The following is a 26328-nucleotide window of genomic DNA, read 5'->3' as shown; positions in this document are numbered from 1 at the left end:
ATCCAAAATAGGAAAGTATATGATAAAAATATTTCTGGAAGCTATTAATAATCTCTCACATTGACATCAGAGAGAGTTTCTGAGAAAGAATTTATTCTGATATTCTAGAGGTAGAAAAGATTCTCAGAAGTTACAGAGTCTGTCCCTGTCACTCCATTAGAGGTAGTTGATTCATGGATTATACAAGAAAAAAAACTGTTTTTGTTATTTTACCAGATTTTAGTGCAGTTAATTAAAAGTAAATTAGATTTTAGCTTTTATGTGCACCTTTACTGATAAGGTTAGATTATAATCTGGTCAAGTTAAGTGAATTTTCCCAAGGTGTGTAGAAAGATTATTATTTTACTTTATTTTCAACATTGAATAATTTGTTGTGCCACTAAACTTTTTGTTCTTAATTTCAAATATAAGTTAAATAATTTATTTATTTTTTCTAAATAAGGAGCTTTGGAATTACTTTTCACATTTTATTTGCGTCTTGAATTTTCTAGGTAATCATTCCTGGGGGATTTATCCAGAATCTATCACTACCTTGCCAGTGGATAATAGTCCACCCTCCAATTCTGTTTACTCTGAATTACCATCTGCTGATGGGAAGATGAAGGTAACTGTTACACAAATAACAGTGGCACTGAGCAGCTTAAAAAACATTTTCACTCCTCTGCTTTTTCGAGGACTTCTGTCTTTTCTGACCTGGTGGATTGCTGCTTGTCTCTTTTCTACAAGCCTTTTTGGGCTTTTCTATCACCAGTATCTCACTGTGGCGTGAATCTCAGTTAACAAAAAAGGATATCGAAGTCACTCTGAATTCAGATACTCGTACCTTGAAGGTCTGACAAAAACCAGAAGAAAGCAAATACAAAGGAAGGAAAACCATATCAGAATATCTTGTTTCAAATACTTCCTCTGTATTCTCAGGGTGGATTAATGGTATTAATATTTAAAATTATAGAATAGATTGTTAACTGCTATACTGTGGCGTTGGAATTTTAACTCCTTGTATTAATGGATGTGAGAGAGCTATCTACAAGTGTAATACTTCTGATGACCTTGGTTTACAGAAACCTCCATCAGTCTTTGAAACTTCTCATATGACTCCAGTTATTGATTGGTTGCTCTTAATGGTATTAAGGTACTGTTAATATTCATAATGGCTGCCTATAGAACAATCTTCAAACTGAGCCATGCTTTAGAGGAGGGAAAGGAGCTAAAGTCACTTCTGTTGGTACTATGTGAGTCACTCTTCAAACAGCAACAACAGCAAAATCCAACAGAAAAGAATAGCTACTGTATATTACAGTAAAGAAAGCTGCATAGTAATTTTAAATTTAATGGAGTTGTACATGCTTAATATCTACAAGTACTGCTGCTTGAGAGTAGCAAGAATATTGTTTTAAAATGCATTCTAGCCAACTTGAGGGATCTTTTAAAATAATTGGCTACATGAACATTTGCAGTCTTGCTATTAGGTTTGGACTGCCCATATTTTATTTTATTCTATGATCCTAAATATAGTTCTTTTTAATAGTCTAAAGATATTTATCAATATTGATCAAACTTTTAAAAAATTACTTTGTAATCCTGCTGACTACCTGTATGTATTGTACATATATATTATATATTAAATATATAATATATTGAGATTATAAAAGATGAAAATGTTGGGTTCTTATAATATTTTAAGTTGCTGAATGTATTTTAAAATGTGATTGAATGAGATGTATTTGTATCTAGAAATTTTCTTTCTGGAACGAGATTAAAATACATTTTGAAAATTCATCTGAGCAAGTGATTTATTTGTATTGCCTATGTGTGAGAATACTTCCGATTTTATAAATACTTAGGTGGTTGCTGCCAAATTAAAATTCTTTTTCTGTCATTTAAAAATAATTAGAACCTTTTGACAGATTTACCAGTATTATTTAAACCTATGTTAAATAGGACTTGTTTTAATTTGTAGTGTTTGTATTTTATTTTTTATTTATTTTATTTGTAGTGTTTTTACTTTATAGGGCAGAAATTAAAGTAATTCGAATGAAAAATTCAAATGAAATGGGGGAAAAAAGTAAATTTTGGGGATGCTTTTTTCCATAGGGAATGAATATAAGAGATAAACAGTTTTGTTGGGTTTTTTTTCCAAATGAATAGAATTTACTGGTAAATATTCTTTCATATAACTGTCTTGAGAGGCTATGTATTATGTTTCAGTGCTATTGTCACTATTGAAAGCAATTTTGAAACTCTTCTTTTGGAATTACTTTGAAGACTTGTGGTTCATATTCATTTGAATAATCTCAGTACAGCAAGTTCCTGTCTTTTGGTGTAGGTTAAATATTTTGAAAATAGATGATATTTTAAATAAGACTGAGTGATAAAGTAAATGCTTAAGTTGGATAAAACTCTTTGGTTGAAATGAATTGTGAATATAATATAGAATGATAGTCCATGTGTATTTCCAAAAGCAGCATTCCAAATGTATCTTGAGATATCAGCATCACTAAAATAAGTATCTTATAACAAGATTACAGTGAAGTATGACATTTATTTTGTTTATGAAAGTTCTTACATGTTGGAGTTGCAAAAAATCTCACCTGGTATTTATTACCATTCTTATTAAAAAGCTATACTGTGAAAGTTATAATTAAAGTTATTATTTTGATTTTCAGTGATTGTATAGTGGAGTAATATGGAGGGAAAGGAATAGAATTCATTATTGGATGGAATAACGTATTTTTGAAATACTGTTGATTGACTCTTTAAACTTGAATTCTCCCTAAGTATATTATGAACGTACACAAACTGCTTGTTAACTGAAGTGATGAGTTGGTTTAGGTTTTTTTAGCCTTTTAAAGCAAATTTTGAGAGAATGATAGTTACAACTACTAACTGGTTTATTTAAGCATGTTATGTTTGTACCAAGAATTGTGTTAAGTGCAAAAGGGTTTGTACTTTATGTAAACCAAGTAATATTTTTTAAACTGAGATATAATTGATATATAATGTTGTATTAGTTTTAGGTGTACAACATAATGATTTTTGATACATGTATATGTTGCAAAATGATTGCAAATAATATTTTTGAATACCCCAAATTAGGCCAGTAGAAATCTTTTGTTTTTTATATTGGGCTTTAGTCAGTATAAATGCTTCAGAAGTCAGTTATTTTTATTTTATATTTTTGCCAAGTCAACTAGGAACCTGTAGAATCTTGCTTTTACTATGATCTGTAGAATATTGCTTGACAGCTTGTTGGTTCCAGCCCTCCCCACCCCCGCCCATTGCACTATAAAAATTAGAGCTTATTCTCCTTCCTACTCCCATTGATTTGTCTGAAATGAAAAGCATATAATTTTATCTTAATACCACATGCATTTTGATGATCTTTGGTATTTTCCCCAGAATTTCAGTTGTTATGCATAAATGACCAGTGCATCCATGCAGTGTGGGCTCATTGTCTTACTGTTTCTAATATAAATATCATTGGTAAAATAGTGACATTTCTTCTTGAGTTTTGATTCAGAAGAGATATTCATCTATTAATGGAATTGATAGGTCCAGGAAGCAATAAGTAGAATTCATTATGAAATCTGTAATTGGAACTTCACTGGATAGATTTATTCTTTCAAATGAAAGATTAACTTCTCAGTATTGTAAAGCATGGGGTCTCAACATTCTCTGAATTCATACACACTTTCTGAGCCATCACATAATTGAAAATGGTCTGTCGTGGTATATGGCTCTATTCAGCAAAATAAAACTAAGTGATTTTTGAATGTGGATCATCCTTTGTCTTCACAGAGCTTTAGGTGGCTTAAAGAATCAGATTATGATCCTAGAGCTTGAACTCAGTGTCTCAAATAGTCATACAATCTCATCTTTTAATTCCCATTTGTCACGTTATGTCTATACCCTGAGTTTATAGATGAGCTGGTTATACGCCCTGAAAACTCTGACATGGGCATTAAGGATGATCAAAGAGCTAATGTCAACCTTTCCCTTCTTTTTTAAAATTTTCATTGGAGTATAGTTGATTTACAATGTTGTGTTAGTAACCTTTCCCTTCTTTAAAGTGGTAAACACTTTACTTATTTTGTACCTAAGAAAAAGGAAAACCAGATATAGCCTGTTCATATGATCCTATTTTGTTACCATTGAACTCCTTTTTAGCTACAGAAGATTACATTGGAAGGGCCTATCTTTAATGATTCAGAGAGTTTGTATTTTTCTATCCTATTGTTGTTTTTTTTGTTTTTTTCTTTTTTCCTTTTCCTTATAACTCCCTGTACGTAGCTACTCCCCTCCTTTTTCCCATTTGGCAAAAGGCTACCCATTTTATAAATGAAATAGCAGCACAATTTTCTGGCAAGAATGTTGATCTAAGAATCAGGAAGCATTTCTTCTCATCCCATTTCTTCCTGCAATTAGCTGTTTTTTTGCACTTACTAGGCATTAACTGATACTAATTAAACAAAACTGAATTACCATCACTATTGACCTCAGGTTTATCACATGTAAAATAAAATAAATAGTTTACATTAAATGTACGGCTATACATTTCCAAATCTGATATTTATTTCTGTTTATGTTAGCATGAGAAAAATGAATAGCTGTTTTTGGCTTCTGGAATGGTTACAGATCATGTTAGTTAGAGGACATTTATTTATTGTTAGTTGAGAATGACTTTACAAAGAACATTTCCTCCGGGAGTATTTTGGTTTGTACTCAATTATTTGTTTAATAAATATGTATTGAGTGCCTATAATATTCCAGAAACTGCCCTACATACAGCAGTAAACAACATATCAAAATCCCTGCTCTCCAGGAGCTTAGGGTCTAGTGGGCAAATGCAGGCACTAAACAATGATGAATATGAATCACATGTGGGATAGGTTAGATAGTGATAAGATCTAATAGGCAGGGGATGGGGGGGCATCAGGGAAGGGGGAAAATGAAGTTGGAGGGTAGGGATAAAATTTTAAATGGAGCATTGAGGGAAAGCCTCACTGAGAAGATGATTTCTGAATAATGTTTTGAAGAAAATGAGTACCATCATAGGGTTTCTTCTTATATCACTGTGGTTCGTTGGTCAGCAAAACACCCTGATTACTTGGACTTTGCTAAATGTGAGGTCACTAAAGAAATGTTTTAAGAAATGGACAATATTGTATATTCCCCTTTTCAGTTGGTGCATTGTATAGGAAGGATTATAGCCATTGAATTAAATGCTGCTTGTTTACTAATGAACTAAAATATGCAATAAGTATAATCTCTTGCGTCTCCTTTTTATAGTTTTTCTGTCGAGTGCTTTTTAACTTAATTTGGACATTTTTACATTTTATTTCAGTAGAACTTTTAAAGACTCAAAGGGTTGCAAAAGAGTTGAAGATATGTCCATTTGGCAGACAATATGATATGTATATGGCGGACAGATTTTACCCATAGTTCTTTATCTGTCAGATAATCTGTTACACAAATGTAATTATGCAAAGAGTAGCATAGCTGAGGATGAATTTGGATTAATAACATCTTATCAAAAATTTAAATATATATAGTGCACAGTTTGAATATATTAAGTACCCATTGCTGAAGTATTAAATATGAGGGAGATATATATTTCTAAAATAGTGCTCTATACAAAAATTAGCTTTAAAATCTATTTAGTTTGTTTGGAATGTATTTTCTTTCTGTAATTCTACAGTGAAACAATTTGTACTTATGAATAGGAAATTCCAAAAGACTAATAAACAACTGAAACTATGTTAGTAGGGCTACTTTGAATAAGTAGCAATGATAAGATATAGAAATTATTGTAATAGTGTTTTGTTTACCCTATATGTGTAAGCTCATTCTGTCTTTTCTATTTTTAACAATTCCTTAGAGCGTGAAATGTAATTTTTTTCCACGTATTTAAATTTCCATCATTATAGTCGATGGTCTGTGTACCTGTTTTGGATAAGTGGCTGATGTCTAAAGTTGATAGTCTGTCAACTTGATAGTCTGTCAACTTAATTGTCTGTTGAAACGGAATAGCTACATCAGAGAAAGAATTGAATTATAGAAAAAAAATTTTATTTAAAAAATTTTAATAACAATTTTTAAAATTTAATAGTAAAATCTTAAAAGAGCAACATTGCAACAGTGGGGAAAACAGTCATTTCAACTATTGGCACTAGAGTAATTGGGTATCCACATTTAGAAAAATGAACCTCAATCCCTATCTCATACTACACACAAAAATTAATTCAAGAGGGACCATATTTTTCATTGTAAAAGCTAAAACTATGAAGTTTTATAAGGAAGTTTTTAGAGGAAGTCATAAGAGAATAGTTTGATAATTCTAGGGGTAGGCAAAAGTTTCTTAGGACACAAACAGTTTTAACCAGAAAGTTTATTTTAATGCTGTTGGGGCTGGCCAAAAAGTTTGTTCGGGTTTTCTGTAAGATGTTAATGGAAAAACCGAAACAAATTTTTGGCCAGCCCAAATAAAATTTCAAAGAAATTAAAAGTTTCTGCTCATCAGAAAACCTGTTAAGAAAATAAACATGTCATAGTTTGATAAAATATTTGCAAAATGTGAGACAATGGACTAATGTTCAAGGTAAATGAAGAACGACTAAAAAAAACAAAACAAAGGATGGGCAAGAAATATAGATACTTCACAGTTAACAAAAAAGCACATGGAAAGTGCTTAATCTCTAGCAATTTTAATATGATAGTCCTTATTACAGTTTGCACTGAGTTCATTGAGGTTCTTAGATCACTAGGTTTTTATCTCAGGTCAAGTTAAAGACTGACTAAGTTTTCCATCCTGAGGAAAGAAGTAGAAACACAGTTGCGATGCACTGTTGGATTTTACAATAATTTTTTTGATAGCTTTTTCTGCAGAAGAAAGTGTTGAAAGAAAAGAGTGTTAGATCTTTAAAAGTTTGGATGGTTACATAAAATATTAATAGTACTACCTGGGTCAGCCACAAAAGGCTTTTCAATTATATGATCAGACATATGCAGTAAATTTGATAATAGTTTTCTTTGCCTTTTAAAGTATTGATCCTGCTTGAGAATATTAAAGTTCTTGGCAGAAGTAGTAGATTTCAGTTTTAGCATTTTAATGGAAGACCACTCTCTGGTCTTGTCACTTTACTTGAGAATTTGGAAGTATGGTGTTTGTACTTACTTAACTGGCTTGCAGAACAATAAAAATTTTTTTGTCTGTTATTTAAAAAAAGTTGAATTTGTCCCACAACTCATTGATACCCTGTTCGTTTTTTTCTAGTTCTTTTCCCCCCCCCCCCCGTTTCATTTTGGATAGTTTTTATTGCTATGTCTTGAAGTTCACTACTTTTTTTTTTCTTTTTTTTTTCAGTGTCTAATATGGTATTTAACTCATCCAGTGTATTTTTTATCTCTAGAGGTTCAATTTGGGTCATTTTTATTTTCTCCATGTCTCTCCTTAACATGTTTATACTGTACTTTCTTGAACATATAGAATATATTTATAACAGTTAACTCAGTGTCTGTGTCTACTAATGTCATCTTCTGTATCACTTTGGAACTTGTGCCTGTTGATTGATTTTTCTTCTCATTGTGGTTCATATTTTCTTGCTTGTTTGCATTCCTGAAAATCTTGGACTAGAAGCCAGACACTGAAATTTGCCTTGTTGGGTACTGGATATTTTTGTATTTCTTTAAATATTTCTGAGCTTTGTTCTGGTATGTGGCTAAGTTACTTGGAAACCTAGGAGACAGTTTTGACTCTTTGAGGCTTGCTTTTAAAATGAGAGCAGCTTTTAATTTAGTGTTAATTTTTACCCGTTACTGAGGAAATACTCTTCTGAGTATTCCACCAATGCCCCGTGTGTTGCAAAGTTTTCTCACTTTGGCTGGTGGGAACAGGAACTATCCCTACCCCTCTTTGAGTCCTAAGGATTTTTGTGCCTGTTCCTTTCTGGTGATTCTTCCCCCAACATTGCGTGATTTCCTCAAATGCATCTATTGATCAGAACTCAGCTGAAGATGTAAAGGAACTCTGCCAATCTCTAGAGCTCACTCTCTTTACAGCTCTCCTTTCTGATACTCTTCTATGATTTCTAGTTGCCTCACCGGGTTCTCACAACTCAGGGAGACAACTGGGCTCAGTTTAAGGTTTTGTTTTTTGGGGGTTTTTTGGGGGTTTTTGCCCCCCAGAGCTGTGGCTTGAACGCTTCAGTCAGTAAGCTGGAGTAGAATTCACCTCATAATTTTTTTTTCCCTCAGGAATCACTGTCCTGTGCTCCCTGTTCAGTATCTGAAAACTGTTGTTTCATGTATTTTGTTCAGTTTTTTAGTTCTGTAAAATTAAAAAGTGCATCTGCTCTCTATTAACTTCACCTTGGCTGGAAGTGAAAAGCCCCAGCTTCTAAGTTTTAGTCTTTTACTGGGGACTTTTTCTACCCCACCAAAAGTCTGTTCAGAGACAGCCTTCCATTCATATATTATTTTAAAAGATGTGTCACTTAACATCACTTGTCATTAGGGAAATGCTAATTAAAAAACCACGAGATACCAGAATGTATCCACTGAAATGATTAAAATTTAAAACTCTGACACCACTAAATGGTCACAAGAATATGAAGCAACTGGAACTTTCATATTGATACTTTGTGGTGCAGCCACATTGGAAATGATACAACCACTTTATAAAAAGTTCTGGCAGCGTTTTATAAAACTAAAAACACAGCTACCCAGCAGCCCAGCAATTCTACACTTAAGTGTTTACCCAAGAGAAATAAAAACACACTCACAAAAAAACTTGATAAGAAAATTCATAGCAGCTTTAATCATAATAGCCCCAACTAGAAACAGCCCAGGTATCCATCAATAGTAGAATAGATAAACACATTGGTATATTTGTAAAATGCAATACTACTCAGCAAAGTAATGAGTAGTAATACATGCAAAGTGATTTCCTTACAAAGACTACTGTATGGAAAGGGGAAAAAAGCTAACTTGTCAGTGGAGAAACCAGATAAACATCACCTTAGCCTAGTGATCAAGGTTAGCATCAACAATAAGTTAGTAGTATGTATCCTTAATGTGATGAGAATGGCATGTATACCTCTTGGCATTTCTTCCTAAAATCCCTAACATTAGTCTAATCATGAGAAGACCATCACAAAAATCCCAAATGAGGATTCTTCTGCAAAATACCTAACCATTATGTCTCAGAACTTTCAAGAATATCAAAACCAAGGAAATTTTGAGAAACTGTTAGAGCCAAGAGAAGACTAAAGAGACATAACGAATAAATGAAATGTGGTATCCTAGTTGGTATCCTGGAAAAGAAAAAGGACGTTAGGTAAAAACTAAGAAAATCTGAACAAAGTCTAGACTTTAGGTAATAACACTGTATGGTATTGATTCATTAATTGTGAGAAATGTACCATACTAATGTAAGTTGTTAATAATAGGAGCAACTGGTTATAAGGTATGTAGAGCTCTCTGTACTATCTTTGAAATGTTTCTGTAAATCTAAAATTGCTCTATAATTTAAATGTTTTAAAATACGTAAATATTAGACTCCAGTAATGCCAAGTGGGTAAGCACAGAGCTCGTAGTTGGGTTTCTGAATGTAATGGACGATGTAATCTGTTTTTCATGAAGCTAAGTTGATACAATTTAAAGGACTATTATTTATCTTAAGATTGTTTCTAGAGTTTGAGATGTTAAAATATCTTTTGCTTTGAAATGATACTGATAGCAGATTTGGTCTACTATTATACTACCACAATAAAAAGTTTATTATTCCCTGAAGTAAGAGTCTGAGAGCCATAGACTTTACCAGTTCAGTTCCTGAAAACTCTTACAGAAGTTTGCTCCTCCTCCTGAGTAGAGCAGCCAAAATACTATTGCTTTACGGTGTTTATCTTACATCTACCCCTACATATTTTTAAGAGTCTATATAGGTTTCTGATACTTTCTGGTGCTCTTGAGCAAAGGAAATAAAAGCAGAAGAACCAAATAAAAGCAAAGAGTTCCTGCAACCTCATCTGGCATCCAGCGGTGAAAGGAAATGCCAGGATCTTCCAAAGTTCAGAATCCAAGAAAAGAGCTCTTATCAACTCATCAGTGAGGTAGGAAATGAAGGCCCTAGAGAGTGTGGCATCTCGGGGCAATGGATTCAGAAGGTGAGTGGTAGAAAACTCTCCATAATGAAACCCCAAAAATGTTAATCATGGGTTTTTAGTCTGGGTTTTAGGAGTGAGCTGGGGTTTTTTCCTTCTTAGATTACAAGAGTTAGAAGTTCCACTGACTAATATTTTGAGGTTATCTGAAAATAATTTAAACCTCCATCAACTACTACAACTGCTATTACCTTGTGTGGCAATAGCAAATTAAAAAAGCAAGGAAAGATTTCAGGTGTTCTCATTGATAGTCATACCTCTATAAACTAAGTGTATGCTTTAGTGATGTGTATCCTTCAGTCAGATGTGCATTAGTTTACCCAGCAAACATTTAGTGGTTACTGTTTGCCACTGTAATGTGTGATGTGCAGGTAAATGTGAACAAGACACTCTTTGCCTTGAAGTGGCTCCTAATCTAGTTGAGAGACATGATTGCCATATAGGATGGTAAGTGCTTTGTTAAGGATTAATGTAAGTTTGGTTTTTAGGGAAAACTTCATGAAGGACAAAAGCTGCTTTGAAAGTTGGAGTTTGTGTGGCTAAATTGCTAAATATTAAGAAAATCAAGATGTTAAGAATTATCAATACTCTTAATGTTAAGAGCAATCAAGGCAGAAGCCTCAAACTTAGCAGTTGGCATAATATTGAAAGGAAAAGATATATTCTAGAATCACAGATGGGGATAACAATATGAAATGCTGTTTAAACTATTTTAGAAGTCTGGGAATATGAATTATCAATTTGCTTTGAGCAGAAATGCTTATAAATGAAGAGGAAAGAAGAGATGGTCTATCTCAGAATCCCTCTCCTAAAACTCCTTTTTTCCCCTAATTTATCAATTTTATTTATTTTATTTTTAAATTGAGGTAAATTGGCTTATAACATTATGTAAGTTTCATTTATACAACATTTTATTTCAACTTCTGTATATACTACAGCATGCTCATCACTGAAAGTTTAGTTTCCATCTGCCACCATACAGTGGACCCCCTTTAACCATTTCACTCTCCCCTGACACCCTTTCCCTGCTGGTAATCACTACTCTGTTCTCTGTATCTGTGTTTATTTTTGGTTTTTTTGGTTTGTTTATTTTTTATTATTAGTCCACATATGAGTGAATTAATACAGTGTTTGTCTTACTCTGTCTGACTTGTTTTACTTAGCACAATACCCTCAAGTTTCAGGCATGTTGTCACGAATGGCAAGATTTCATCTTTTCTTATGGTTGAGTAGTACCCCATATTTATATACCACATCTTCTTTATTCACCCATCAATGGGCACTTAGGCTTGTCCATATCTTGGCTGTTGTTAATAACACTGTGATGATCATAGGGGTGTATATATCTTTCAAATTAGTGTTTTTGTATTCTTTGGTTAAAAACCCAGAAGTGGAATAGCTGTATTATACGGTAGTTATAGTCTTAATTTCTTGAGGAATCTCCATACTGTTTTCCATAGTAGCTGCACCAATTTGCATTCCCACCAACAGTGTATGTTGGTTTCCTCTTCTCCACATCCTCTCCAACACTTGTTATTTCTTGCCTTTTTGATAATAGTCATTCTAACTGGTGTGAGGTGGTATATCTCCTTGTGGTTTTGATTTTCATTTCTCTGATGATGATGAACATCTTTTCATGTATGTGTTTGGCCATTTGTATGTCTTCTCTGGAAAAATGTCTCTTCAGATCCTCTGGCCATTTTTTAATTGGGTTGTTTGTTTCTTGTTGTTGAGTTGTATCAGTTCTGTATATATTTTGGATATTAAGCTCTTATCAGATACATGATTTGCAAATATCTTGTCATTCAGTAGGTTGTTTTTCACTTTGTTCATGGTTTCCTTTGCTGTGCCGAACCTTTTTAATTTGATGTAGTCCCATATGTTTATTTTTGCTTTTGTTTCCCTTGTCTGAGGAGACATATCCAAATAGATATTGCTGAGACTGATATCAAAGAGCGTACTGCCTACGTTTTAGTCTAGTATTTTTATGGTTTCAGGTCTTAGACCATTTTGAGTTAATTTTAGTGTGTTGTGTAAGATAGTGGTTTAGTTTCATTCTTTTTTATGTGGCTGTCCAGTTTTTCCATTACCATTTATTGAAGAGACTCTCCTTTCTCCATTGTATCTTCTTTGCTCCTTTGCCCTAAATTAATGGACTGTATATATGTGGGTTTATTTCTGGGCTCTCGATTTTGTTCCATTGATCTGTGTGTCCATCTTTCTGCCAATACCATGCTGTTTTGTTGAAATCAAGGAGTATGATACCTCCAGCTTTGTTCTTTTTTTTTTTTTCTCAGAAAAGGGGTCTTTCAGGGACTTCCCTAGTGGTCCCAGTGGTTAAGACTCCACACTTCCACTGCAGGGGGCGCAGGTTCCATCCCAGGTCGGGGAAGTAAGATTCCCCCGCATGCTGTGCCATGTAGCCAAAAAGAAAAAAAAAAAAAAGGGAAAGAAAAGGAGTCCTGTGGTTCCATATAAATTTTAGGATTTTTGGTTCTATTTCCATGAGAAAAGTCAATAAATCTCTTTATCTTTGTAGTTGCTAATGAGAAAGCAGAAAACACTAAATGTATAGGGCACACATTTGTCCAGAGACAAAGATAATGGAGCCTAGGTTTGGGATTCAGATTAGGGACAGTAGGGAAAGGGATGACTTCTGTCCTGCAGAGGAGAGAGGAGCAATCTAACAGCAGAGTGTCTTTCTACATTCATTGCCAAGGCAAAGGTCATGTAATGGTCTGAAATGAAGACAATTATTTTCTAATAGACAAAATGCAAGTTGTAGCAGCTTGTTTTCCTGTATTTCTTCCAAAGTTAACATTCTCTGCAAAATATGCAGTTGTTTAAGATGGTTGGCTCAAACTCAGACTTCCCCTTGTTACACTGTTCCTGAGGTTGGATGGTGTTGGAGTGTCTGGGACATCCATTAAAGGGGGAGCTGAATTACAGATACGTGTCCTTCAGGTTTAGTGGGGTATGTTTATGTGGCTTTCTGTCACTTCCATGTATAATTATTGCTGGCCATCAAAGTATAGGGCTGACTTCTAGAATATGCCTAACTCCCACTATGCTGACTCATCCAGCATCATGTCATGAGATGGGCCAGAGGTATGTCACCTAATAAAATTATTATGTGATTTTTCTGGATTTTTTGACATTTATGTTATTTTCAAGGTTGTAATAATTGTGATTTGATGTGATTTTTCATTCCCAGTAACTTCACTTTTTAACCTAATTTTTTATACATAATTATGTATTTTTCTTAAAGTCCCCCAAATTGTTTATGCTTCAGGATCCACAAAACCTGAATCTACCCATGTTAAATTCATCTATGGGACTTCAGCTCATTCACTCTTCTGTTATAGTAGTCAATCAATCAAACAACATTAATTTGTCTCTCTGCCTGTTAAAGCACAGAAGTACAAGAAGGTAACATTTTTATTTCACATTTACACATACAAATTTTTAAAAAGTAACTGCCTGGTTGAAGTAGTGTTTTCACCTACTTGAGTTTCAGTTATGTGTAGCCAATTATTCCAAAATGCTGCCTGACTGCCGTATAGTTCCTTCTTTGTTTAATACTGAGAGAGGATGAGAGGTGCAGGAATGGTTCTAGAGATGAGGGCACTTTGTCACCAAGGAGATTAACAGGTCAGAAGGAGGAGACTGAGTACTTAGAAAGCCAAGCCAAGCCATATCCCTAGTTATCGTCAGCGTGGTAGTTATAAATGGAAGCTGTGGACAAAGGAACCTTCCTCACTGGGCAGCTTTTAAAACTAGCTTCCCGGGACCCTAGAAGTTAGACTGGTTTTTAGGAAGCAGCCTCCAGAGACCACGTGGCATGAGGATAACCACTAAAATAATAATTCTGGTAAGCCTCTTGAGAGGTTTGGCAGCTTTCCTAGACTTGATTTTTCTCAGATGAGTGGCAGAATGGTTAAAATATTTGGCATGTGGAGGAAGCTCATTGGATGGGTGAAGGCTGAATGTAAGACTTTAGATTTAGTTGGGTGAGTTTTGAGGCCTATTTTGTAGGTAAGAATATGTAGGTGAAAGGACCTAGGGAAGGAAAGACACATTGATTCCAGTTCCAGCTATACCGCTTCATATGGCCCAGTTTCCTCTTCTGTATTATGAAGATAACAATACCTTCCATGCAGGGTTGTCACGAAAATAAAGTTGAAATAATCAGTGACTGACACATGATCTGAGGTACATGAATGACCTTGACAAGGGAGAGTGCTCAGCAAACTCCTTAAAATTTCATGCAAATGTTTCTGTGTGTGAACATTTTGAGGAGAAAGTAGTTCATAACTTTTGTCAAATTCTCATTTGACAGAAGGAGCTCATTTCTGTTTGAGAATGAGTTGCAAAGGGAAAAGTCTGAAATTCTCTAGAATAGTCATCAAAAAGAAAAGAGCTGGGACAGAAGAGAGTGAGGCTTATAGTGGAGAAAATAATCAAATTGACATTGATTAAAGTAATTCTATATTTGTACTGAGTACTCAGCACTATTCTTAGTTTGTAAATATATTTGGTTCTATGATGAAAAGAGTATAAAATATTTTCTTCTTTTTCATGCCATGATAACATGGCTGATATATTTTCAATGCAAGTAATTTAAAAGAGCATTAGAGTGGGAGTTTAAAAATTAAGGACATAGTCCTGGCCCTACAACTGATAAATGATATGAATTTGAGAAAGTCATTTGCCTCAGTTTCCCCAAGTATAAAATAGTATAGATAAACCACTCCCTAACAATAATGCTTAAAATTTGACTAATAAGTGAAAATATGTTGAATTCCTTTGAGGGCAGGAGCTATTTAAAATCAAGATGTTATAGCATATTTTTCTTTTAAAATTTAATCTACTCTTTACACATTATTATTGTTAAACAATAATCATATCTCAAATTCATTTTAATCATTTATTGAAGAGCTTAAATTATTGGTTTCTACACTTTAAAGTCCTTTGGTATTGATGGTGAACATTGTAAATAATCAGTTTCACTGCATGTCTGGTGATTTTTACACAGCTATATCATACCAGTGATACCTGTTGCCAAAGTCCAAAATTTTCATGCCCCACAGTACACATTTCACCCATCACCCAGCTAATCCTGTACATCATTATATTCTTAGCATAAAGATCACCTTCTTAGGGGGGACCTTCCTTCAGTCTCTACAGTTGAACAGCTTCCTCTCTTGCACTTATAATTACTTGTTGAACTCTTGCTTTCCCTGCCAGACTATAAGCACTAAGTGGCGGGAACTGAGGGTTTTTTTCCTGCTCCTGTATTATTCCTAGGACTTAGCAAATAGCCTGATTTATAACAAACCCTTCAAAAAAGAAAGATTATTATTACTGTTAGTTATTTTGAGACTCTTAAATTTACATCACAGTTTTGAGTACAGAACAAAGGGCATGTTTTGTTTTGTTTTGTTTTTAATTTGCTGAACTATTTCGTAGTAAATTGCTCATAAAATGCCCCCTCACTCACTAATACTTTAGTGTTTCTTTGCCAAAGACATTCTCCTGTATAATAATACAACCATCAAAATCAGGAATTTGATATTGATATGTGACTTCTATCTAAACTTTAGACCACAGTCAGTTTTGCCCCTTGTCCCAATGATGTCCTGTATGTAATCCAGTGCAGAATCATCCACTGAGTTTAGTTGTCATGCCCTTTAGTCTGAAATAGCTCCTTAATCTTTTCTGAGCTTTCATGGCCTTAACCATTTTGAAGATCATTTGCCAGTTAGGTTATATAAGGACCTTCAGTTTGGATTTGTCTGATGTTTCCTTATGAGTAAATTCAGGTTATTCAACTTTGGCAGGATTATGAGAAAAGTGGAGCCTTGCCTATCAGCTGACACATAGTTCCTGATGACTTTCTCTGTAATCCCTTAAGGTGATATCTACCACTGTAAAGATGTTTTTATCCTTTTGTAATTAATAAGTATTTTGTGGAGAGGTACCTTGAAACATTGTAAATATCCTGGTCCTCACCAAACTTATAATTCGTTAATTATTTAAATCATATGGACTCATGTTTATTAAGTGAGCCACTCATTATCTGTTACTTTTTTTTTTTTTTTGCGGTGCACGGGCCTCTCACTGTTGTGGCCTCTCCTGTTGTGGAGCACAGGCTCCGGATGCGCAGGCTCAGCGGCCATGGCTCACGGGCCCAGCCGCTCCATGGCATATGGGATCTTCCCGGACCGGGGCACAAACCCGCGTCCCCTGCATCGGCAGGCGGACTCTCAACCACTGCGCCACCAGGGAAGCCCTCTGTTACATATTTTGATACTCATTGTTCCAGATGTTGCCAGTGAAAGTTTCTTCAAGCTGGCTTCTCTGACCTTTGACACGTCCCCATCATTCTTTGAGCTCCCTTACACTCTGGCGCAGCAAGATATACCAGACTCATACTTTCCCTACTCTGGTATCAATCATTTCTCTAAGAAATCCTGGTTTATTTTGGTGGGGAATGGTATTTAGAAACCATGAGATGAGCATTTAGTTGTGTTTATTGCTTTTGGATTGTCGTCATTCCCAAGCCCTCTCAGTGGACAATGGATAGAGCTATGGAATATAGGAGTATGAGTGCGTGCACACACACAGACACGAAAACGTACATATACACAAATGCAATTATATTTATTTTCATTTATTTTTGATATATACTGACAATGGCAGAGCCCCCTCTTCCCAGCATGGATGTCTGTCTTGCTCAGCCCACCTAATGCTTCGCATTCAAGAAGAGGAGGGGATCAAAGATTACTTTTTAAATGTCTGAATAAAAACTAACTTAAGATGTTATTAACTTTTTTCTCACATTTCTCCAATCTCTTGATGCATTTTATCTTTTTCGAGACTAATCTGCATTTCTCTGGGTATGTGATAGAGTTCTGCTTCATTGGAAGAAGAATATAAGAGTCCATGCTTGATTTCTTTTATCCTAAGTTTTTGCATTTGTTTAGCTCAGTACCTTTGGCAGGAAATGCTTTATTGTAGGATTGTCCACACACTGCAAGATATTTGGTATCCCTGACTCCCCACTCACTATTGCCACTGAAGGTCCCCTGCTAAAAAGAAAAACTTGGGATAACTGAAGAGCAAAAAACAAAGAACTCCTATACGTTTCTAGCTGCCTCCTAGGAAGGCACCCTACCCGTAGTTGAGAACCCCTGGAGCTCTTTGCAACTTGTATAGTAGCTGTTTCCCACTACATTCTTAGGTTCACACTAATTCACATGAAAACTCACTTATACATGGAACAGTTTTACTACATCAGTCTGTTCTACTCAAGTGTGTTAGCCTTGTCAAATCAATGTTATTTTTTGATCCAAAAAAATTACATGCTTTTGGGTTGGTAAATGTTGGCTGTTGATTTTTTGGGGGGTTCGGAGGCCCAAATCCAAACGCTGCTTTGAAAAGGTTTTCTTCTGTTGTTGAAATGTCTCTTAAATTAATTGAAATATGTCAAGTCATAAATACAAAGCTGTCTGAAGCAACTGGGTTATTAGTTTAAATTAAGGCCCCAATACTGTATATATAATATGTGTTATTGGCTTGTTAGCTATATATTTTCATAGCAGTGGTAGATTACTTGGGTTTGGGCAAATCAACTTCTAGTTAAGAGCCAGAGCTATACTCAGCAGGCTTGTAAATAGAGAAGGTTTGAGGGCCCTCTTTCCTTGGTGGCCCAAGCCTGTCATACCTGCTGATGTGCTGAAGGCAGTACTCTTTCCCTGATTAGACAAGGAAGGGTCATGTTCTCTCAGGCTCCACAGGCTGTGGAACAAGTTCATCCCCCTTTCTTACCAGTGGTGTGAACACCAGCTGACCTGCAGTGGGAAGAAGCCAGACCCTTCATCTAGAGATCTGTTTCTTTCCCAGTGTGTCTTAGTTTGGGCTGCTATAACAGAATGCCATAGACTGGGTGGCCATATATAAACAACAGAAATTTATTTCTCATGGTTCTGGAGGCTGGTAGTCTGAGATCAGAATGCCCACATTGTGTTGCAAACAGCTGTCTTTGAGTTGTGTCCTAGCGCACACTTGGGAGGAAAGGGACAAGAGAGATCTCTGGGATCTTTTTTATAAGGGCACTAATCCCATTCATGAGGGTTCCACTCTCAGGACCTAATCACCACCTCCCGAAAGCCCCACCTCCTATCACATTGGGAGTTAGGATTTCTACATAAAATTGGGGAAGGACATAGTCCATTGCACACCAGGACTCAAAAGAATAAAAGCTTGCTTGTGTTTTGCCCTTATGAATTTGAGCTCTTGTTTAGATGAAAAAAAATCTGCTCCTAGTTCCACCAACTATATAAATAAAGGAAGGAAAAATAAGGTTCAACAAATGTTATGTTTGGGAAAAAAAAAAAAGGTCATCTTAGACTTGAGAGTAAGCTCTGTATAAAAACTTGGTGTGATTTAAAAAATTAGTTGGGTACATCTGCTCTGTTTTGGGTAGAACCCGTGGCAGAGATATTTACTGCTTCTCAAATATGTAAGTGCTCTCCCATACTTCCCAGCTCTCTCTGGCAGTTAGGCAGGGCCATGTGACTAGTTCTGCCAACTAGGGTGAGCTAGAGTAGTGAGCAGAAGTGATGTGTCACTGCAACCTCATATTTGTAAGGATATGTTCATTTTAATGCATGCTTTCAAGTGAACTAAATTTGAGTTGTGCTGAAACTGGACATAGAATGTTTCTAAGATAATTTCTAGCTGTCCCAGGAAATGGAAGACATTACACTAGTCTGGTGCAACACCTTCACTTAGAAAGTAATGTGTGGATTTACTTGGTTTGGTAGTGAACAAGTTTGAACCAGGGCTGATATAATCCATTATCTAGAAGGACGTAATCTGAATGGGATCAATTCAATAATTTAAAGACAAAAGCAAACTAGAAAATTGCGTCAACGTGAGTTTTAGTGTTCTTCAGTTGGTGGTTTAAGCCATAGGAAATTTATTTTAACTCAAAAAGAAACTCATACACTATAAAGTGCGTAATCCATTTCCTTTGTCATCCCACCTCTTACTTTCCCTGACAAATGGAGCATGTTATTTCAAGGGCATTCCCCAAAACTTGCATCAACAGTCTTCTTTGTACCTGTGAATTGCCTCTTTCTGTTCATTTAGGATCCTGGACAGATATAATTCTCTCTCTGTCTCTCTTTCTCCCCCCTTAGGGATCTTACCTAAAATTGAATATTTCTTAATCTGAGAACTTCTTAGAATTTTGATTACTTGGTGCTGTTGAAAAATGGAGATTTTTTACATTGTGTCCTTATGACCATTTTTTTTTTCTTTTGGCACTTGGTGAACAACGAAAACAAGGAGAAAAAACATAGAACAATTTCACACCTAAAATTGAAGGAGTTGATTACTGTCATTTTGATGATGTGCCTTTCATAAGCTTGCAATGGTTAAGAAAGACTTTATGGTTTGGAGCATGAGCACTTTAAAGTGATTCAAAATTATTGAAGAGCTACAAATTTTATAAAGTGCTTCAATTTGTTGCTGACTGCAGCTGCAGTGGAACAATTCGGCAGAGCTTTTAGTACTATGCACAGCCTCCAAATGCTCTCATAATCTTCCCAGGTGTAGCTCCTTTACACTTGGGGGCTCTGAGTGTTCCCCCCAGAGATACTGCATTGCTAACAGTAGCAGAGCCTCTGTTCTGGAGACTTGCATGCCACAAAAGAAGAGCTCACACATGGGTGTCATTTTGGCAGTGCTGCAAACTCCAGAGCAGCCTTCTGTTGTTTTATGGCTTTGCCAGAATTATAAACTGTTGGTCTAAAAATCTACTGGAATACTAGTGTCTGAATGGGTGTAGGTATATGTGGAGTGGAAAATAAGTGAGATAAGAGTGGGCAAGGTGGCTGAGACACTGAAAGATGAGAAGATGACCCTTTTAGTCCCTTTGAGACGCATGGAGACTAATGTTTAAATAGTTGGTACTTTTGAGAGAGTAACTTTGTAATAGCAGGTTTTAATGATACTTTTCTGCTTTGCCATTAGCTTACACTATTTTGCTGGACTTTGATTTACATGCTTAGAGCAACAGTAAGCCCTGCTTATGTAAAGTAGGAAAAATAGGCATAATCTTTGAAATTTAAAATGACCAGGTGCTTTAGATGTTGACTTGTAATGTGGGGTTCCGCTAAAGCACGTGTATAATTCTGCCTTTTAAAATGGATTTACACAGCTGAGATGTCCTGAAAAGTACATGACTTCTCCATGTGATGGCTGTAAATGGGACAACATTTAATTTCTTTAGAGCTAGAGTTGTATTGATAGAACTCAGCTAGTTCATTAAGGAGAAGGTAATCTTAAATCGGGACAAAACTAAATGCAGAGAAGTCAGTTCCAAGGCATAACCAGTTCAGCAGTGGGATGGGGGGAGGGTGGCCTTTAGTAGCTCTCTAGTATGTGAGTAGTCGGTAACATTAAGAGTGCTTGAAAAATCTTGGTTACCTCACATAGGTGATTCTTGCCAGAGCTGAGGTGAGAGTCCACATTTTCAAGACTTATCTCACCAGTATGCTTTTTACCACCACACTGTTGATCATTCATTTTATTTAAAAGCATAATGTACCCCTTTTAGGAGAGGACTTAACATGTTAGAATATAGCTTTTTTGAGATGTGCTTTCTCTTATCAGAAAATCAAAATTGATGGTGACTCCCAACTCTGCTCCAGATGGGCCCCAGATAATAAATACCGTTGCAAGTGTGCGCACCCACCCAGCTGAACGTCATAGTCTGTTGTGGGCAGTGCTTGGTTGAGGAATTTCAGCCAGATTCATTTAGTTCTGCCTGATCCACTCTGTTTTATATGATTAACGTGCAAGCACCTGGATATTTGTAAACAAATATTAAAATATCCAGGCATTCTGTTTTCATTAAGAAAATTTAAGAGCTACAAATTGAAACTGCCAAAACTTAGTAAAATAATCAGGAATGAGAGATTTTGTCCTTCTTTCAAAAGCAGACAAAAAACTATAAGGGACATTTGCATATTGAATTAGTAGTATATTTTAATTCAGCCCCAAAGCCAAGCAGATGTGATATGAAGCTCTTTAACCTTGCCTCAAGAATGCGGTTTTATATACCAAGATGATTATGTCTAAATGTCGATTCAGTAACTTTGATCTAAGAAAGAAAATCTGATCTGTATTCAGTGCTTCTTTATGAAACTATTACTTTTGAATTCTGTAAGTCAGGCTTTTGTTTTTTAAGTTAAATATATTGAATGACTACAAACATTTTATAAGCTAGATATTATTTTGACTTAAACCCTTTATTCCATGTAAAGCTCTTCCCTTCTTATTTCTACCTATCAAAATCCTATCCCTCATTTTCTGCTTGATATTGCAATCATCCTGGCTTAAAGCAATCTTTCCCTTCTTTGAATGCCTATTATTGCACTTGCTCAGGTTACCCCTATAACATATATCACACACTGCAGACTCTTATTCCTAATACATCGTAATACATCTAATTTCCCAAAACGGATTGTCAGTTTTAGGATCTCATCTGGACACATAGTTCATTCAGCGTTTACTTGATGCATGTTTATCAGTTGACCACAATGTGCAAGAGCTATGCTAGGCACTGGAGATGCACAAGTGAAAAATAGATGTGACCACAATCCCTGTGGAGCTGATCTGTAAAGTGAATAAGTGAATGAGGGTCAAAGAATGTGTGTCATTTGTAGTATCAAGTAAACTGCTGTGACCATTGTCATGGTACTGGAGTTACTTTTGAGGAAGGATCCAGTATTCTCTGTTTGTTGATAAGCAAACTTACATCTGTCTAGTAATGGAATGCCAACTGTTGGTGTGTATGCTTTTGCTACAAGTAGGATTTTCTAGTTTCTTTAAGTAGCTTTTGAAATATGTGTGGTATAACTAAATTTCAATAAATCCAACATTGTCTTTTCTAGGCTCTTAACACTAACATAGGACCCCCTAGAAATAAACACTTCATATCCATTTTATATTATGAAGCATAAATTTGAAAAAGAAAGAGTTATGTTTGGTCATTTAAATCATCAGAGATTGTGTCTTAGAACTAACTTTCTTTCCAATTTATACTGTAAATTAAACTCGGGTTCATGATTAAATAGAAACTGCCAATAAAAAGCAATAAATCAGGTGTAGTATGAAATAAGTATAAGCAATATAAAAAAGCTTTTAAATTTTTAAACATAAGCTTCTGACTCAGTATGGCAGTTTGACCCTCCTAAAACATTAATAAATTATAGAAAATCATCTTTAAAAGTATAAACTAAAGGACATAAGAGTCTAATAGCAAAAGAGAGATTTTGAAACGTTCTAGAATCTGAAAAACAGATGCAGGAGTGGCAACTGATGTACCAGGAAAGAAGCATCCACTAGCTAGAATATATGCTGAAGTGAATCAGGCAAAAACGGGGCCAGTCTGCCCTGTGGAACCCTGGAAGGCTCAGAACTCAGAAACTGCAGGTGTGAGGGGGGATGGAGGTGAGATGTGTGACTAAAAACAGGCATTTAATTGATTATATATACCATCAAAGCCCCCACCCCAGTGTATAGAGTACAGGAAATTATACCTTTCTCATGCAAATACAATGAAGAGCCTCCACAAGAGAAATTGTCAGAGTGCAGGCAGTGACACCCCAGAACAAGGCCTTTGAATTATGGCAAGAGTGTGTTCTTCAATAAAATGGCCAGCTGCCCAATCACATTTCATTTATTGAACTGCTAGTAAAAAGGATTCTACCAGTGTTCAGAGAGCTACCAGTGAGCCATTTTACTATTTCCTAGTAATAAACAGAAACAAGTATCTAATCATTTGAGAAAAGCCAGCAATATAAGTGACAAAGGCCAAGAAAACCAGTCATTTAAAAAAAAAGAGAAACAGGCAGGGAGATGGCAACATTCTGAAGGAAACAGATAATTCAGGAAGAACAGCCACAAAAAAACCCTTAAAAATTCTAATTCATACCACGGAAAGATTAGAAAACGTAATGCATCCATAAAAGAATAGGATGCTATGAAAAAGAAATTATAGATCAAGTTAGTGTTCTTGCTATTTAAAAATGTGATTATCAAGGCTTCCCTGGTGGCGCAGTGGTTAAGAATCCACCTGCCAATGCAGGGGACACGGGTTCAAGCCCTGGTCAGGGAAGATCCCACATGCCACAGAGCAACTAAGCCCGTGAGCCACAACTACTGAGCCTGTGCTCCAGAGCCCGCGAGCTACAACTCCTGAAGCCCGGCGCCTAGAGCCCGTGCTCTGCAACAAGAGAAACCACTGCAATGAGAAGCCCGTGCACTGCAACTAGAGAAAGCCCACGCACAGCAACGAAGACCCAACGCAGCCAAAAATAAATACATAAAATAAATAATAATAAAAATTTTTTAAAATTCTAAAAATGTGATTATCAGACTAAAAAAAAATCAATTGGTTGAATAATAAAATTAAGTAAATTTAATTTAAAAGAAAGTAAAACAAGTAGAAAAATAAATGGAAAAAATAATGAAAATGTGAGGGAGAAAGAATTAATCTCAAAAACCAACTCCCAACAAATAGGAATTTCAGAAACAGAAAAAGACAATTAGGGCTTCCCTGGTGGCGCAGCGGTTGAGAGTCCGCCTGCCGATGCAGGGGACACGGGTTCGTGCCCCGGTATGGGAAGATCCCACATGCCGTGGAGCGGCTGGGCCCGTGAGCCATGGCCGCTGGGCCTGCACGTCCGGAGCCTGTGCTCCGCAATGGGAGAGGCCACAACAATGAGAGGCCCGCGTACCGCAAAAAAAAAAAAAAAAAGAATGTTCATAAACTTAATTTTATGAATTAAAAAAGCAGAATGTAATGTCATCAATTTTGTTAAGGTAAATACGAAGAATGCTAATTGGGTGGTGAAAGATGGGAGGAGAGCTAAATTGTGAAATCAAAGGATATTGTCTGAGGTTGTATCAAGAAATACAGGTGAAAATGTATTATTTAGAATTTAAAAGGCAAGCAATGTAGAAACTAAAAAATAGTGATGAAACTATATTGGGAAAAGGTGTGGGATAGTAACCTATATTTGCATTTCCCAATGGTAGATGTATAAACATTTAACAATATGGTGGTAATCACTGGCAAAAGAACAACCAGAAAGAGCTTAAAATATTTAAAGTTATTCTTTATGAGGGGCTATAATGGCAGTAGAGAAAGTTAGTAGAGGAGACTGTGGCTTTTCATTTTAAGTCATTCTATACTATTTTTTAAAACCATGCATATGCTTTACTTTGATTAAAAATTTAAAATATTATGGGAATTCCCTGGTGGTCCAGTGGTGAGGACTCGGCACTTTCACTGCCAAGGGCCTGGGTTCAATCCCTGGTCAGGGAACTAAGATCCCACGAGCCCTGCCATATGGCAAAAAAATAAATAAAAAATAAAATAAGTAAGTATTGTATAATTAAATAAATATAATAAAAAAATAAATAAGGCGCAGAGAGAGCTCTTCTTGCAGGAAAATTAATGACCAGATTAAGAAGACTGTCTACTTTCCTTTCAAGCTCCTTCATGCCCTTGCACAAATCTTCCTTATATTTCAGGCCTCTTCCAGATGAGATATTCTTAACACTTCCAAGATAATACTTTTAGTAGGAGCCAGGGAGATTGTTTGCAAATTTATCTCTGACATACAAAGAACATAACTGTTTGGTTTCATGTTAAGTGTAACAGAAGATATTAAGTGTAACATTCTATGAAAATATCAGAATGTTAAAAAACATGGGATATTGTAGAAGTAGCTAGGGGAGCCTAACCTAACTGAATATTGTCATTTCAATTTTCAAAATAGAGCTGCAATTAGGATACAATTCAGTCTTTATGTCTACATAATAATAACTGACATTTATTATATACTCATATCAAGTACTTTGTATCCATTATGTTTATTCATTACAATTCCATGGGCTTAGTATTTTTAATGCCAATTTACAGTTGAAGAAGTGAGCCTCAGAGATAACTGAGCCCAAGGTCTCACAGTCAAAAAATGGGGAGTTAAGGATGTGAATCCAGGGTATTCCCTGGTGGTCCAATGGTTAGGACTCTGAACTTCCACTGCAGGGGGCATGGGTTCAGTCACTGGGGGTAACTAAGATCCCACATGCTGTGGGGAGGATGGGGGGTATAGGATGTGAACCCAGCTCACCTGACTCTCCAGTCCATGCTATGCTGCCTGTCTACCTACCTACCTACCTACCTACCTACCTACCTATCTACCTATTTGCCATTAGCAATATAAGTGTAATCTTTGGATTCTTGGAAGCAAGTACCTGCTCTTTTTCTGAGTATTTATTTAGTTCTCTTGTTTGTATATTTCTTTCAACAAATTATATGAGCATCAATTTAACACTGTTTTGTGTTAGGTACCATCTAATGGTTAAGAGCTCTGTCTCTGTAATCAAACTGCCTCTATTTGAATCTTGGCTCCAGCATAGACCAGTCGTCAGCATCATACGATGCTGAGCAGTAAGTTCCCCGCTCTGGGCTTCAATTTCCTCACCTGTAAAATGGTCATAATAGTCCATATCTCAGAGGTTTTCCTGGGAGATGGAATGAGATAATCCACACAAAGCGCTAAGAGCAGTGCCTGACACTATAACCTCCTGATCTTCCCAAGGAAGTTTAGATTTTACTTACCCCATTTCCATCAGTTGGAAGACTTAAAAAGAATTTTATGATAATGAAGAGCTTAACAATTTTATTTCAGATTTATGATACGTATTTAGTATCTTGTTGTGTTTGTTTTGTATTTTTCATGTAAGAGCACTTATAATAAATGACCCATTATAGGAATCACTAAAAAACTGCCACTTCTCCTATGGTTCCAAGTAGTCAAATAGACATTAGGTATCCTGTATTTTTTTTTTTTTTTTTTGGCTGCGTTGGGTCTTTGTTGCTGCACACGGGCTTTCTCTAGTTGCAGCCAGCGGGGGCTACTCTCTGTTGTGGTGCGTGGGCTTCTCATTGCGGTGGCTTCTCTTGTTGCAGAGCATGGGCTCTGGGCTTGCTGGCTTCAGTAGTTGTGGCACATGGGCTCAGTAGTTGTGGCACATGGGCTTAGTTGCTCTGCAGCATGAGGGATTTTCCCTGACCAGGGCT

General features: G+C 35.9%; 1 protein-coding gene across 1 annotated transcript in view; it reads left to right on the top strand.

Moving 5' to 3' along the window:
- TMEM161B (transmembrane protein 161B) overlaps positions 1–1779 on the top strand; it is a 66056-nt gene extending 64277 nt beyond the window's left edge. Inside the window, exon 12 of the mRNA XM_065874324.1 lies at positions 492–1779. Coding sequence (XP_065730396.1) covers positions 492–769 — 278 coding nt within the window. The 3' untranslated portion in view covers positions 770–1779. The remainder of the gene's footprint in view (positions 1–491) is intronic.
- The last annotated feature ends 24549 nt before the right edge of the window (positions 1780–26328 follow it).

Source organism: Phocoena phocoena, chromosome 3 (genome assembly GCF_963924675.1).
Source record: "Phocoena phocoena chromosome 3, mPhoPho1.1, whole genome shotgun sequence".
NCBI lineage: Eukaryota > Metazoa > Chordata > Mammalia > Artiodactyla > Phocoenidae > Phocoena > Phocoena phocoena.
Note: the sequence above shows the minus strand (reverse complement) of the source record. Positions and strands in the feature narration are given on the sequence as shown.